The sequence below is a fragment of the Malaya genurostris genome, chromosome 2, assembly GCF_030247185.1.
Source record: "Malaya genurostris strain Urasoe2022 chromosome 2, Malgen_1.1, whole genome shotgun sequence".
Taxonomy (NCBI): Eukaryota; Metazoa; Arthropoda; class Insecta; order Diptera; family Culicidae; genus Malaya; species Malaya genurostris.
This window is the reverse complement of record NC_080571.1, coordinates 191530777-191546109: the sequence shown is the minus strand read 5'-3', so window position 1 is coordinate 191546109 and position 15333 is coordinate 191530777. Positions and strand designations below refer to the sequence as shown.

Here is a 15333-nt window from a genome sequence, read left to right as displayed (position 1 = left end):
TGCAAGCAATTGCACTCCAAATCGATAGATGGTAAATTTTACCAATCGGACTCATTTCGCGTGACTTTTGCCGGATCTGCACTTCCAAATTATTTGGTAGTGAGTGGAGTTCGTCTACCTGTTCGGCTGTATGTACCGCGGGTAATGCATTGTACAAGCTGCAAACAGTTAGGTCATACGGCAACCTATTGTTGCAACAAACTGCGATGCGGCAAATGCGGAGAGGCCCATGAGGACGATCTCTGCAGAAGAGCAGTGGAAAAGTGTTGCTACTGCGGGGAGAATCCTCATGATCTTTCGGTGTGCCCTACGTACATACAGCGTGCGGAGAAATTGAAGCGATCCGTGAAAGAACGTTCCAAACGTTCTTATGCGGAAATCTTAAAAAGAACCACTCCATCGACCCCTGAGAACCCGTTTGCAATCTTGCCAGTTGAAGAGGATACCTCTGACGACCCAGGCGAAGGACCTTCCTACACACAGATTGAAGGAAGCAGGAAAAGACAAAATCTGGCTTCTCCCAAGCTTCCTCGTAAAGGCCTCAGACTGTCCTCTTCGTCACAAAAGAACCAAACGGAAACAAAAAGTGCTGACTCAAAACCGAAGCAAACACCTCCTGGGTTCAAAAAACTTAGGGATGATAAGGAGTACCCAGCACTTCCTGGGGCATCAAAAAACCCGAATGACCCCAAAGCACAACCAGAAAATCCAACAAACGCTGGATTATTGAAATTTTCTGATATCGTGGACTGGATATTAACAGCCTTCAATATTACTGATCCTCTGAAAAGCTTCCTAACTGCTCTACTGCCAACAGTAAGGACATTTTTAAAACAGTTGACTGAACAATGGCCCCTCCTTGCAGCGATCGTATCTTTTGATGGATAATTTACCACTGAGAATCGAAGATATGATCATTGTGCTTCAGTGGAATTGCAGAAGTATCATCCCAAAACTTGATTCTTTCAAACACTTAATACATACTCATAATTGCGATGTATTCTCCTTGAGTGAAACTTGGCTTACTTCTAACATCAACCTCGACTTCCATAATTTTAACATAATCCGCCTGGACCGAGAAGACTCTTATGGAGGGGTACTTTTAGGGATTAAAAAGTGCTATTCATTTTATCGTTTTAACCTCCCCTCGACACCGGGAATTGAAGTTGTTGCTTGCCAAATTAATATTAAAGGCAAAGATCTATGTATAGCTTCTATCTACATTCCTCCCAGAGTCTCGATAGGGCATCGTCGGCTTGCAGACATCATAGAACTTCTTCCTTCACCGCGGCTGGTTTTAGGGGACTTTAACTCGCATGGTACAGGATGGGGCTGCTTATATGATGATAATCGTTCTTCGTTAATCCAAGATCTGTGTGACAACTTCAATTTGACAATTCTAAACACGGGAGAAATGACACGGAACCCTAGACCGCCAGCACAACCAAGTGCGCTGGATTTATCCCTTTGCTCGACTTCGCTACAGTTAGATTGCAAGTGGAAGGTAATCTGTGATCCTCACGGTAGCGATCACTTGCCGATCATAGTTTCTATCACCAACCGTGGAAGACCATCGGAAACAATCAATGTTTCGTACGATTTCACACGAAACATTGATTGGAAACGTTACGCGAGCTCGATATCTGAGAAACTAGAAACATCACAGGAGCTTCCTCCGGAGGAAGAGTATACATTTTTGGCTGGCTTGATTCTTGACACCGCAATTCAAGCTCAGACGAAACGAGTACCTAGCGCGCAAACTAGTATGCGTTCTCCCAACCCATGGTGGGACAAAGAGTGCTCAGAGCTGAAAACGAAAAAAGCTTCAGCCTTCATCTCGTTTAGAAAGAACGGAACTCCAGATAATTATCGGAAATACGCGGCGTTAGAATTTCAAATGAAAAGTCTTATTAAAGCTAAGAAACGCGGTTACTGGCGAAGGTTTGTTGACGGATTAACGAGAGAAACAGCAATGAGCACTGTTTGGAATACGGCCCGTCGCATGCGCAATCGAAATCACGCGAACGAAAGCGAGGAATATTCTAACCGCTGGATATTTGATTTCGCTAAGAAAGTATGTCCTGATTCTGTTCCGGAACAGAAGATATCCCGCGTCGCGACATTGAATACAAACGAAACACCGTTTTCGATGGTAGAGTTCTCGCTTGCGCTCTTGTCGTGTAACAATAGAGCCCCGGGGTTATACAGAATTAAATTCAACTTGTTGAAAAATCTGCCCGACTCTGCCAAAAGGCGCTTGTTGAATTTATTCAACAAGTTCCTCGAGGGTAATATTGTCCCACACGAATGGAGAGAAGTGAGAGTTATTACTATTCAAAAACCTGGAAAACCAGCCTCCGATCACAATTCGTATCGGCCGATTGCTATGCTTTCCTGTATCCGGAAATTGTTGGAGAAAATGATTCTCTTCCGTCTAGACAATTGGGTCGAAACAAATGGATTGCTTTCAGGTACACAATTTGGGTTCCGCAGGGGCAAAGGAACGAACGATTGTCTAGCGTTGCTCTCAACAGAAATTCAAATGGCATTTGCTCGTAAAGAACAAATGGCATCAGTTTTCCTCGACATCAAGGGGGCATTCGATTCAGTTTCCATTAACGTTCTATCTGAGAAGTTGCATCAGCATGGTCTTTCACCAGTTTTGAACAACTTTTTATATAATCTATTGTCCGAGAAACACATGCATTTTGAGCATGGTGATTTGACGACAAAGCGATTCAGTTACATGGGTCTTCCTCAGGGCTCATGCTTAAGCCCCCTTTTATACAACTTTTACGTAAATAACATTGATGAATGTATCAACACATCTTGCACGCTAAGACAACTTGCCGACGACAGTGTTGTGTCTATTATAGGACCCAAAGCTGCCGATCTCCAAGGACCATTGCAAGATACCCTCGACAACTTGTCGACATGGGCTTTTCAAATGGGTATCGAGTTCTCTACGGAGAAAACTGAGCTGGTTGTATTTTCAAGGAAGCGAGAACCTGCGCAATTACAGCTTCAACTAGGGAGTGAAACCATAGCTCAGGTTTTCACATTTAAATATCTCGGGGTCTGGTTCGATTCCAAAGGTACCTGGGGATGTCACATTAGGTATTTGAAACGAAAATGCCTACAGAGAATCAATTTCCTTCGTACAATAACCGGAACTTGGTGGGGCTCTCACCCAGGAGACCTGATCAGGTTGTACAAAACAACGATATTGTCAGTAATGGAATATGGATGTTTCTGTTTCCGCTCCGCTACGAATATTCATTTCATTAAACTGGAAAGAATTCAGTATCGTTGTTTACGTATTGCCTTGGGTTGCATGCAATCAACCCATACGATGAGTCTTGAAGTGCTGGCGGGCGTCTTACCGTTGAAAAACAGGTTCTGGGATCTCTCATATCGACTGCTAATCCGATGCGACATTTTGAATCCGATGGTGATAGAAAACTTTGAAAAGCTCGTCGAGCTTAATTCACAAACCCGTTTTATGTCCTTGTATTTTGACTACATGGCTCAGAATATAAATCCTTCTTCGTTTGTTCCCAATCGTGTTCATTTTGTGGATACTTCTAATTCTACTGTGTTTTTCGACACATCCATGAAAGAGGAAATTCGTGGAATCCCGGATCCTGTACGCCCTCAAGAGATCCCAAAAATTTTTAATAATAAATTTAAAGAAGTCGACTGTAATAAAATGTTTTACACTGACGGATCATATCTAGACGGGTCCACTGGCTTCGGTATATTCAATGTAAATTTCACCGCTTCCTATAAACTCAGTGATCCAGCTTCAGTTTACGTCGCAGAACTAGCTGCAATTCAGTATACCCTTGAGATCATTGACACTCTGCCCACAGATCACTACTTCATTGTATCGGACAGTCTCAGTTCCATTGAGGCTCTCTGTTCAGTGAAGCCTGGAAAGCACTCACCGTATTTCCTGGGGAAAATACGGGAACAATTGAGTGCTTTATCTGCAAAATCATACCAGATTACCTTGGTTTGGGTCCCCTCACATTGTTCCATACGGGGCAATGAGAGGGCGGACTCGTTAGCCAAGGTGGGCGCACTAGAAGGTGATATCTATGAAAGACCAATCTGCTTCAATGAATTTTTCAGTTGCTGTCGTCAGAAAACTCTAGCCAGCTGGCAGAATACATGGAATAGTGGAACTCTGGGACGATGGTTACACTCAATAGTCCCACAGGTATCGACGAAAGCTTGGTTCCGGGGGTTAGACGTGTGCCGAGACTTTATTCGTGTAATGTCAAGGCTCATGTCTAATCATTATATGTTCAGCGCGCATCTCCGTCGTGTGGGGCTCGCTGAGAGTGGTGTCTGCGTTTGCGGTGAGGGTTATCATGACATCGAACATGTTGTTTGGACATGTGTCGAGTATTGTGATGCCAGGTCCCAACTCATAGGTTCCCTTCGGGCCCGAGGTATACCACCCTTCGTACCAGTCCGCGACGTCTTGGCAACTCGAAATCTTCCTTATATGACTCTCATCTATAACTTCTTGAAAACTACCAATGCTCAAATTTAGTGCTCTCCCTATCTCTTTCTCGTCTACAGCTCTACCGCACTCTTCTTTACGTTGCTGGAAGTATGGCCTGTGTAAACGATGCTTCGGAGCATGCACCTGCCTTGAACTGACTGAGTTGCTAGAAGCTACCCAAAAACGACACATCAACGTCAGAACACACCAACGAAGCATCCCAATCCAGAATAATCTCTTCATTGCTACAAGCTGAAAAACATGAAGATTCATCGAACGCAAAATGTGTCTAAAAGATGTATGCCACAAACCAATGATGTATTCAAATTTCAATTCAATACTGTGTAGGTCCCACCCTCCCTATGTCCCCTTACTAACTGGGGAGTATGCCGCCCCGTAATACGGCATCCCTTTCTCTCCCCCTAACAACAAGACAATCGGCCACGTTAAGCTAAAGCAAATGAGCCTAATAAAAATTTTATTTGAAAAAAAAAAAATCTCGGTATATCGAGTGATATAAGCGCTAATGTGAACATTGTATAACACAAGTATTGTCTCAAGATGACATTACTGAGACAAATTATGATGAAATAAGGGACTTAGCCATCAATTTTGCAAGTGTGTTGAACACTTAATCTAAAACATAATAAAAGTCCAACAGAAGCATCCTTTCTCATATAGAAAGGCTATGTAATCACTGTGAAAATCGATTTTTTAACCGAGGCCGAACCTGAAGCAAATGTCTGGCCGAGCCTGAAGCAAATGCGTGCGTGTGTGTGTATGTGTCCGTGTGTGTATGTATGTAACAAAAATATGCACTCACTTTTCTCGGAGATGGCCGAACCGATTTTCACAAACTAAGATTCAAATGAAAGGTCTCATGATCCCATAGCCTGCTATTGATTTTCATTCCGATCCGACTTCCGGTTCCGGAGATATAGCATAAAAATGCATAAAAAACGAAAAAAAATATGCACTCAAATTCAAATAAAAGGTCTTATAGTCCCATAGTCTGCTATTGAATTTCATCTGATTTCCGGTTCAGTAGTTACATGGTAATATGTGAAAATTCGAGAAAAAGTGTGCATTCAATTTTCTCTGAAACCGCTCAACCGAGCATCCAGATCCGACTTCCAGTTCCGAAACTAAAGCGTGATAAGTGGAAAATTACCAATTTCATTAGTATTTTTTCACAAACGATGTTCAAAAACAGGTACAAATCCCATTAAACTGCCTGAAAAATTCTTCTAGTTTGCAGAGCTTGTTAGTTTATGGACATAAAAGCTTAATTCAGCCCTACTGGTCCTCCCTTTTTCTTTTCCGGAAGTGGTGCAGAAAACTTAAAAAATACAACTCACTTCGATTTCTTTGCGATGCTTGAACCGATTTTCACAAATCTTGATTTGAATTAAAGCTCATATAACCTTTAAAGCTACTGTGAAATTTCATCCGTATCCGACTTCCGGTTCCGCAGTTACAGGGCGATGAGTGTCAAAGTTTTTAAATCGCCATATAGAATGATAATATGAACCACACCGAAAGAAGAAGAAAACACAAAACAAACGCTGCGTGCTTTGTTATTTTTCGTACACGCTATGAAGAAATCGAAACGGTTACGGATGTCTGCTACTAGTTAGTTGTATTATTGGTAAAAGACGGAGCTGCTGTTGATAAATATTATAGCTATTTTATGATCAGTACGGCCAAAAGAATAAACGAATATCAATGAATTGAAATTTATTTGAAAAAATATGAAATTTTCACATCCGGTATTACAGTAATACCGTGCCGGTGGGGTAGTGATGTCAATAATAATAATAATGGTAATAATAATAATAAAAATAATAATACTACTACATGTTTTATGCTGCTGATTCATGCTGTTTAGCTTGACTTACATATGCAGAAGTTACAGATGTACAGGTTTGCTTCGTTTGTTAGATTTCGTTCAATTGATTTAATCTAAATAGAGCGTGCAATAGTAAGTCTAGGTTTAACTAGGTTCAAGACTGTTCCAATTTTTAGGTCATATTTGTTGCTGGCAAACAAACCAACTTCGGCTGTTCCGGTCATCTGAATCCGGGTTCGAAAGAACTGGAAATGATGATTAAAAACTGCAAAAGGGTCTCACTCACTTTCCTTTAAGATTGCCAAATCGACTTTCACAAACTTATAGGTTCAAAGGGAAAGGCTTACAGTTTCATACGGAATTCCTTAATTTGTTGTGGATACTACTTCGCTCCGGAACTACAGGGTAAACAGGATTTGTAGAGTTTGTTAGATTAAGAACGAAAAAACTTTCCTATTTCTATTCAATGTACAGTTGGTTTTGCGAATTCCACAGTAATATTTATGATGTTATAAGTAATATGAGAAAAGCATTATTACACCACTAGGTGGATTAAAACAGGTTTTTTTTCAAAAATGAGCTTTCATTGTGCTGTTATTGATAACAACCTAGAAGTCTCTGAAGCTTCCTGATTGATTTAAAACTGCTGTTAAATCTTTAAAAATCGTTAATTTTAGAATCCCTGAAAGCTTCTGGAACTACGTGAACGAACAGAGGAAGGAATCAGAACTACCCAATAAGATGATTCTTGGTGACGTGGAACCATCCGTTTTGCCTGAAATTTGTAACCTATTTAAATCGCATTTCAGCAAAGTATTCTCTGACGAAACCTTATCGAATGGTCTGTTTAATATCTCACTCAACTCAGGAACTTTTCCGGATATTTGGAAAACATCATATATTTTTCCTGTTTTCAAGAAGGCAAATAAATCGTGGAATAGCCGCACTATGCGCTGTGCCTAAGTTACTTAAAAATATAGTTCTGGACTTCATCAAGCATAACTGCAATAACTAATTCTCGGAAACACAACACGGTTTTATGCCGAAACGATCAACAACAACGAACTTATTGTCATATACATCCTTTATAATTCGATCCCTACAACCGCGCTTTCAGGTTGACGCTATCTATACGGATTTCTCCGCAGTCTTCGCCAAGATAAACCACCAAATTGCAGTTGCTAAATTCGAAAAACTTGGATTCAGTGGATTTTTACTCAAATGGCTTCAATCATATCTTATTGGTCGGAAAATGTTAGTGAAAATCGGTGAATGCACTACAACACCGTTTGCAGTAGGTTCTGGTTCCTCAAGGCAGTCACTTGGGACCATTTTTATTCTTGCTCTACCTCAATGATCTCAACTTTCTATTGAAATGCCACAAACTATCTTTCGCAGATAATTTTAAGCTATATCATCTAGTAAGATCTCCCGACGTCACTATATTTTTACAGTCACAGCTTGAATTATTCGTGAAGTGGTGTAACGACAATGGTCCGTTACGTCGTTTACTCACAAACACTCCCTATTTAGCTACGACTATAACATTTCGCAGAATGTACTGAAACGAGAGTCTACCGTTAAAGATTTAGGTATCGTTCTTGATACCAAGTTGAATTTTAAAAGTCATATCGATTACGTGATCTCTAAGGCCTCCAAGCTTTTAGGTTTCGTCTTTCGCATTACTAAGAGCTTTGTCAATGTACATTGTCTTAAAGTATTGTATTGTGCTCTAGTCCGCTTGACGATTGAATATTCAGCTGTTGTCTGGTAACCCCATTATCAAACCGACATAGATCGGAGCGAAGCTATTCAACATAAATTTGTTAGATTTGCCCTGCGTAACCTACCATGGAGAGATCCTACTAATCTTCCTAGTTACATAGATCGCTGTAAGCTTATTGACCTTGATCGGTTCTTCGTTCGTCGGAATGTCTCCAAGGCAACTTTCGTTGCTGATTTGCTTCAACCACGTATCGATTTTCCCGAACTCCTGCAGTTGATTAATCTCGACATTCATCGACGTAATCTACGTTCCCATCTCTTTTTGAGATTACCTATTGCAAGAACAAATTATGGTTATAGTGAGCCGTTTTCCAGTATGTGCCGAACATTCAACAACTGTTCCAATGTCTCCGACTTTCATTTATCTCGAAACATGATTAAACGAGTGTTTCATAGTCAGCTGTCAGATTAGGATTTGTCTGTAACCGTTAATATTTTATTTTCGTTCAACCCCCATTCCGTCTCTGCAACATCTTCATTTGACACTAACTAGATTCGCTCGCCTAAATTAACACGGTCGTCCTTTTCTCTTTTTTCTGTCTTTCACCATCCATTTTTATCACTAATTAGATCTAGTATCTGTTGGATCATTGTAATCTGTTGATACAAATCATGAGGAAGTTTTATGCCTGCTAGAGAGAGAGATTGCCAAATTTCATCTCCACCGGGCTTTTCCCTGCACCCAAATAAAATAAAATGAAAAATAAATAAAATAAAAGTATCAATTGATACTTTTAGGAATCAATATTTAATTGCCTTTTGATACCTTGTATCCGTACCCAAAATTTTGCGCTTTTGCTGTGTAACAATAAAGCCTCAGTGTTAGACAGAATTAATTTCGACCTGACTCTTCCAAAAGTCGCTTGTTGAATTTAATGCTCACAACAGAAACTCAATTGGTATTTGCTGGTAAAGAACAAATGGTATCAGTTTTCGCAGACATCAGGGTAGCTTTTGAATCAGTTTCTATAAATATCTTATCTACATAATCTATTGTCTGGAAACACATGTATTTCGCGCATGTAAATTTGTCGACAATACGATTGAGCTACATGAGTCTTCCTAAGGACTCATGTTTACGCCCTCTGATATTCCATTTTTACGTAAACGATATCGATAAATGTATCAACACACCTTTCACGCTAAGCCAACTTGCCGATGACAGCGTTGTGTCTATTATAGGACCCAAAGGTGTCGATCTACAACAACCATTACAAGATAGCCTCAACAACTTGTCCACGTGGACTCTTCAAATGGGTACTGAGTTCTCTACGGAGAAAACTGAGCTGGTTGTATTTTCAAGGAAAGGAGAACCAGCACAATTACAACTTCAACTAAGTGGTGAAACCAAGGCTCCGGTATTCACATTCGAATATTTCGGGATCTGGTTCGACTTCACTGGCACGTAGGGATGACTCATTAGGTATCTGAAACAAAAATACCAACAGAGAATTAACTATTCGTACAATTAAGCTAGAAAGAATACAGTGTCGTTGTTTACGTATTGCCTTATGTTGCATGCAATCAACTCATACGATGAATCTTGAAGTGCTTGCGAGTGTCCTACCTTTGAAATTTCCATTCTGGTATCTCTCATATCGTTTGCTAATCCGATGCGATATTTTGAATTCGGTGGTGATTGAAAACTTCGAAAAGCTTATCGAGCTCAATTCTCAGACCCATTTCATGTCCTTGTATTATGATTACATGGCTCAGAATATTCACTTCTTCGTTCGTTTCCGACCGTGCTCATTTCCTTTCGTACAAACTAAATGATCCGGCTTCAGTTTACGTCGCAGAATTAGCTGTTATTCAGTATACCATTGAGATAATTTAAAACTTGCCCAAAAACCATTTTTTCATTGTCACGGACAGTCTAAGTTCAAAAGAGGCTCTGCAGGCGATGAAGCCACTTTTACACTTTTAAAGCTCCTCTCAGGTGTACCGGGCTCGCGGAGAGTTATCGATGCAGCTGTGGCAACAGTTATCAGGACATCGAGCATGTCGTGTGGTCGTGCGTAGAATATAGCGACGCCAGGTCGGAGTTATTGTAATCTCTCAGGACTCAGGGTAGACCACCTGAGGTTCAGATTCTGAATGTGTGGCTGGTAAAGTCGTAATAGTTTATATATGATTGTCATATAGCAGTACCTTAAACACATCAATCAACAAGTGAAATCTTGCTCAGAAAGATCCTATTCCTCGACGATGTTTCAACTGTGGCTAAGAATAATCTTCACCTACAGATTCGACACTAACATCCGTGTTGATAATAAGAGTATAATTAGCGGTATGATGATGTATGTGGGCATGAAAGTGTAATAGAATAATATCACTTACGTTTAGTCATTCCACCTGAACATTTGAATGAACAATAAAAGCAAATACAAAGAAGCTTGTTGCTAGATTTCGTTGATTCAGCTTAAATTTCTAAGAATTCTGTAGATAATGTTATTTAGAAGAAATCTGTAGTTTTAGCTGCTTACCGTTAGTGTAGTAGTTTTTAGGTTAGGCTTAGATGGATAATTCAGTACTGTAAGAGCACTTGTGAGGTGCTGTTTAAATTCTTATGAATAATAATATAATTCACATTTTATTTAGGTAACTACTTACGCAATTCACACTATATTAGATAGATAATATAATTTTAAGATAATAAAAAAAATTATCTTTTTGTATTCACTAAAGTTTTCGCTTCCCCTTCCCCCGTCTTTGCACCATCTCGATGACAACTAATTAGATATTTGTCGTTCTTAGTCATTTCAACTCCGTTTTCCACAACATTTACTTCTTAATGTTTCTTTCATTATCTTCCGCAACATTCATCGCCCACGGAAGGCTGCTCCAGTCGATGACCAACATGCGGGCCACCCGTCGTAACCTGGGAGTGTTTCCCGCGGACCCACCAGCCAAAGTCGACCACCAACTGGTGACTGGATTCTCCAGATTTGCAGTGATCAGTATACACCAATGTGAATCAAATACAACAATGTTATACATATGATAACTAAATATGATAAACCAACAAGGAAAATAAATCCATAAAGAACAACGCACCCAAAAATGGACGCTTGCCACTCTGGAAAACCAAGAACAATCTATGTCTGCAATTTGAAAACATTCTGTACAGAGCTCTCTCCATTTCTTCCATAAGAGAAAGTGGAAATCTCAGTTTAGAGCGAAAATTTTAAACGGCATAATGGCACAGCGAACCTAACATAATATCCTCATTGTCAGGACTTTGGCCATGGTACAATAAATTGTCATATGAACATACGCTGTTTAAATTTTAATGACTCACTTGCAATCACGTTTGTTCCCGATTTTCTCGATGTTATCTTGAGACTTTGCCATCGATTTTGCAAGTGTGTTGAACACTTAATCAAAAACTCAATAAAAATCCAACAGAAGCATCCAAATTATCCTTATTTAAAAATAAAAATAAATTGTGCTACGGTAACAACTAAGAAAGCTCATATGCTTTCTGCTTGATTTAAAACTGCTGTTAAACCCTTAACAATCGTTGGAATAGATATGAATTGTTGGTACAATTTCTAATGGAATGTTCGACATAGAACCTGTGTGGGAAAATAATTTGTTCAACACATCTACTGAAACATTTCGCTCATACACAAAATTGGGTATTGTCTCCTACTTTTCACTTGTTGAAATGTTCTTGAATAGTAAATGTTAAACATACCAAACCCAGTGGCTTTTTCAATTCATGAACCGTCGGTGTAAAACATTTTCTCAAGTTCAATATGCCTGAACTAACTTGAAAAATATTCCGTCGAGCGTAGGTGATCCAGGTTTCCACGCAAAATAAAAGTGGAAATAAAATTGAGTCCGGGACATTTAAGATGCTGTCACGGATAGGAATATGTTTCTGATCTGGTCAGCAAAAGTGCACGGAAAGGCGAGAAGCGAAATCCCTAATATGAGTATTGAAAGATGATACTTTCAAACGGTTGAACTTAAGTTATGCACAGACAATTTTAGTTAATTGATATGAGTTTGGGTGCACCAATAACTGGGCATTATGAATGAACTTTCGGGAATCTAATAATAGGTGGTAAGCAGGGTGGCCACACCGGTACGTACATGTGTTGGTAAGGATTAAAAAAGCACAACACCGCGATTTCGTACACGCGATAATGAAAACGATAACCGATACCGGAAAACTACGAAAGTCTGTTATCAGTGTTTGGTTTTGATTGCACTTGATACAGCGATCGAGAAAAATCATAGCCACTTTACTATAAGTATGAAAGAATGGAAAAAGTTCAAATGAGTACCAAGCAAACTCATAAGTAGCATCGGAATTTCATGCTTATTGATGTATTTGAAATTTATTCAGCAATACCGTGTTGGCGGAGTAATATCAAGAAAACTACCAAATAACATTAACATATATGCTGTGAATAATAATAATTATAATGATAAGAAAAACATAATCAATCACAAAGCATGTCATGCAGCTGATTAATTTTATCCTATTCAGCTTAAATATTGTACACAAAAGTAACAGGAGCGTTTTATTGTGTTAATCAAAATAATGCATGAGCATCAACCAGCTGGAAATAACACAAAGTCTTTTGTCGCTCTAATGTGGTGTGAATTTTTTTTACTGTTTTGCATTGCGTATTGTGTAGTGAATGCTTCCAAATTAACAATATCAATGTGATTACGATCCAATCTTATTATTTTCATGTACCCTTAATCTAGCATTTATTTCCCTTATGTCGTTTTCGCTTGATGCCAAACCTAACCCAGTTTCCACCCTAACTGCTGTCAAACTTTTTTCTTGAAGTCGAAATGTTGAAAGTACGTATACCGTGCAGTAACGAAACCGGAATTTTTTCCAACTCTGGTGATAAAGAGTTTTAGAGGAGCATTACCCAAAGATACAAAATTGACAATTTTCCATGATTTTGGAAGTCTCATTGGCACGCGTTATCCTTAGTTATAAATTCTTGTACGATTACTGTCACTAATTTTCCCACCCCTCAGCGGGGGATCAACGGTGTCAGACGTATATAAATCGGCACTCATGTCTGATCTTGATCATATGTGATTTTCCTCCACCAAGATCAAAACTGACCGAATCATCCAATGATTGATCTTACATGAATCAAGAACCATACTTAAGATCACTACCGATTTTGTGAGACGGATGATCAGTACCAATTTTTATCGATGTAATTTAAAGATCACTGATCTTAAAAAGATCAGATCAATAATAATCTTTATTGGGAATGATCACAAGCGATCTTGATTTGACGATTTTTTTTATCTTGATGTTATTAGCACTGATTGTCGCATCGACCTTTGATAACATCGCCACTAGTCTGAGTCATGACGAATCATTTCCATGTATTAAATGCTTTGTTGTACCCTGGGAATTGATGTTTTCTTTATTTTTTCACAGCTTCTAATGTCGTAGCTCCACACAAATTCGTAAATGCTTGCTCTGTCTAGCTACTTTCATTACATATTTATTTGGTTAAGTGCATACCAAATTGAATTTGAACAAATTCGTAAATCAATCATAGCAAATATTAGAATTTGCATGTATTGGACAGAATATTTTGTTCTGCTTAGACTCAACCAATAATTTGTTTGTTATATCGTGTTGAATTACCGTATGAGGCTCGACCTGTTTGAGGAACTCCCATCCAATATTACAGGCATCTGCATCCGTTGAAGTTTGTTCAATTTGGTTATCCCCCGTTCCGGAGCACAAAATCAATCTACCGATTTTATTTTCAAAGTATACAAAACAATAAAAATGAAAGCTTACTTCAAATCCAGCTACCCACCTGAAACCAATCAGTATATGTTTCCTATTTAGCCTTGACGAGGAGTCACTATTGTTTTGCTTGATTTCTGCGAACTCCTTTGTTACGTCAATATTAATCAGTTCTACAATGGATTGAAGCATACTTTTACAACATGGTTTTGGCACGAATTATAGATTAAATGAAATTGAATAATTCGCAATCACGGAGAAACATTTTTTCGCATTGTTCGTAAAAAAGATAACTGTTGTCAAATTTCACCGTTTAGAACGTTTTCGTCGAAATCACTAATACATTCAGAGATGCCAGATATTTTCATTGAAAAACGGTATAGTTCTGTATAACAAATTTGTACTTATCACTAATTAAATCAAATATCTACAATATATGTTAATAGATGATATTCCAACAGATTATGGCAATAAGATGGTAGATTCAACGAACATTATCTATTCATATCTTCATAGTTCATTGCCGCGCTCATAATATAATGCGTATGTGAAAATATGTATTATGAGATAAATCTGTATAAATGGCATCTCTGAATAAATGCCTCCCCCCAGTAAATCCGAACATCGGACGCATCGTGCAAGAAAGCTTTTGATTGCGTTTTGAGCTAACATAGTGTATCGGTAGAATAAAAGAGTTAAGAAATACCAAAGCAGAGAGCGAATGTCCTGATTCTCAGGGGATGGGATATATCGGGGTTGGATTTCCAACTCCGAACATCTAACCCTATGTTTTTCTGGCCCCAAGAGGCGAATGACCTTAAGGTTCAAGCCTCTATGATCGAAACAAAAAAATGTATTTCACACCCTATCCGGGAGACGTCGACTCGAAAATGCCTTGTTTGATGTTCCTTCGCTCTGTTTCTTTAGCGATACATAATATAAACATACAACTTTTTTAGGTCGTCGCGGTTGATGCAAATGGTGCAGAATTGTCCGATGGCGGGCCGATCGAAGCGCTACGATCGGCCCCATATCGTGCTCAATCGGTCCGATAATCGGACCGATGATCGGACTTATGCGGTCGACGAATTTCACTGGGCCACTTGCTGGTACCCAGTGAATTCGCCCGTCGTGCGAATCGGGCGGGCGAGTTGCATTTGCGTTTGAAAAGTTTGACGTTTGCATTGTGTATCATTAGAACAAAAGAGAAGAAAGATTTATTTTTATGTTTCTCAGTCCGAAATCTTTTATCTCGCTCATTAGTTATGTCAAAAATGTTAGAAGAGAATTTGTAATACGATTGAAATGACATAATATTTCCTAGCAGAATTAGTTTTTTTTTCTTAATAATCGAGATAATACTTCGTAGATTAATTTATCACCGTAAATCAAGTTATAGTCCGCTATACGAGAGCAGAAATAAGAGTGCGACATTCA

The 15333-nt window shown here is 39.0% G+C and overlaps 1 protein-coding gene across 3 annotated transcripts in view; it reads right to left on the bottom strand.

Annotated features, from left to right (window-relative positions):
• LOC131432899 (ubiquitin carboxyl-terminal hydrolase 38) overlaps positions 1-14227 on the bottom strand; it is a 39795-nt gene extending 25568 nt beyond the window's left edge. Inside the window, exons 1-2 of one of the 3 annotated variants that reach the window (XM_058599475.1) lie at positions 13967-14227; positions 13789-13897 (exon numbers count right to left, since the gene is read on the bottom strand). In XM_058599475.1, coding sequence (XP_058455458.1) covers positions 13789-13897; positions 13967-14088 — 231 coding nt within the window. In that variant the 5' untranslated portion in view covers positions 14089-14227. Of the gene's footprint in view, positions 1-9281; positions 9575-9714; positions 10010-13788; positions 13898-13966 lie in introns of those variants that run through there. The other 2 variants (XM_058599477.1, XM_058599476.1) reach the window with 2 other exon arrangements.
• Between the last annotated feature and the right edge of the window lie 1106 nt (positions 14228-15333).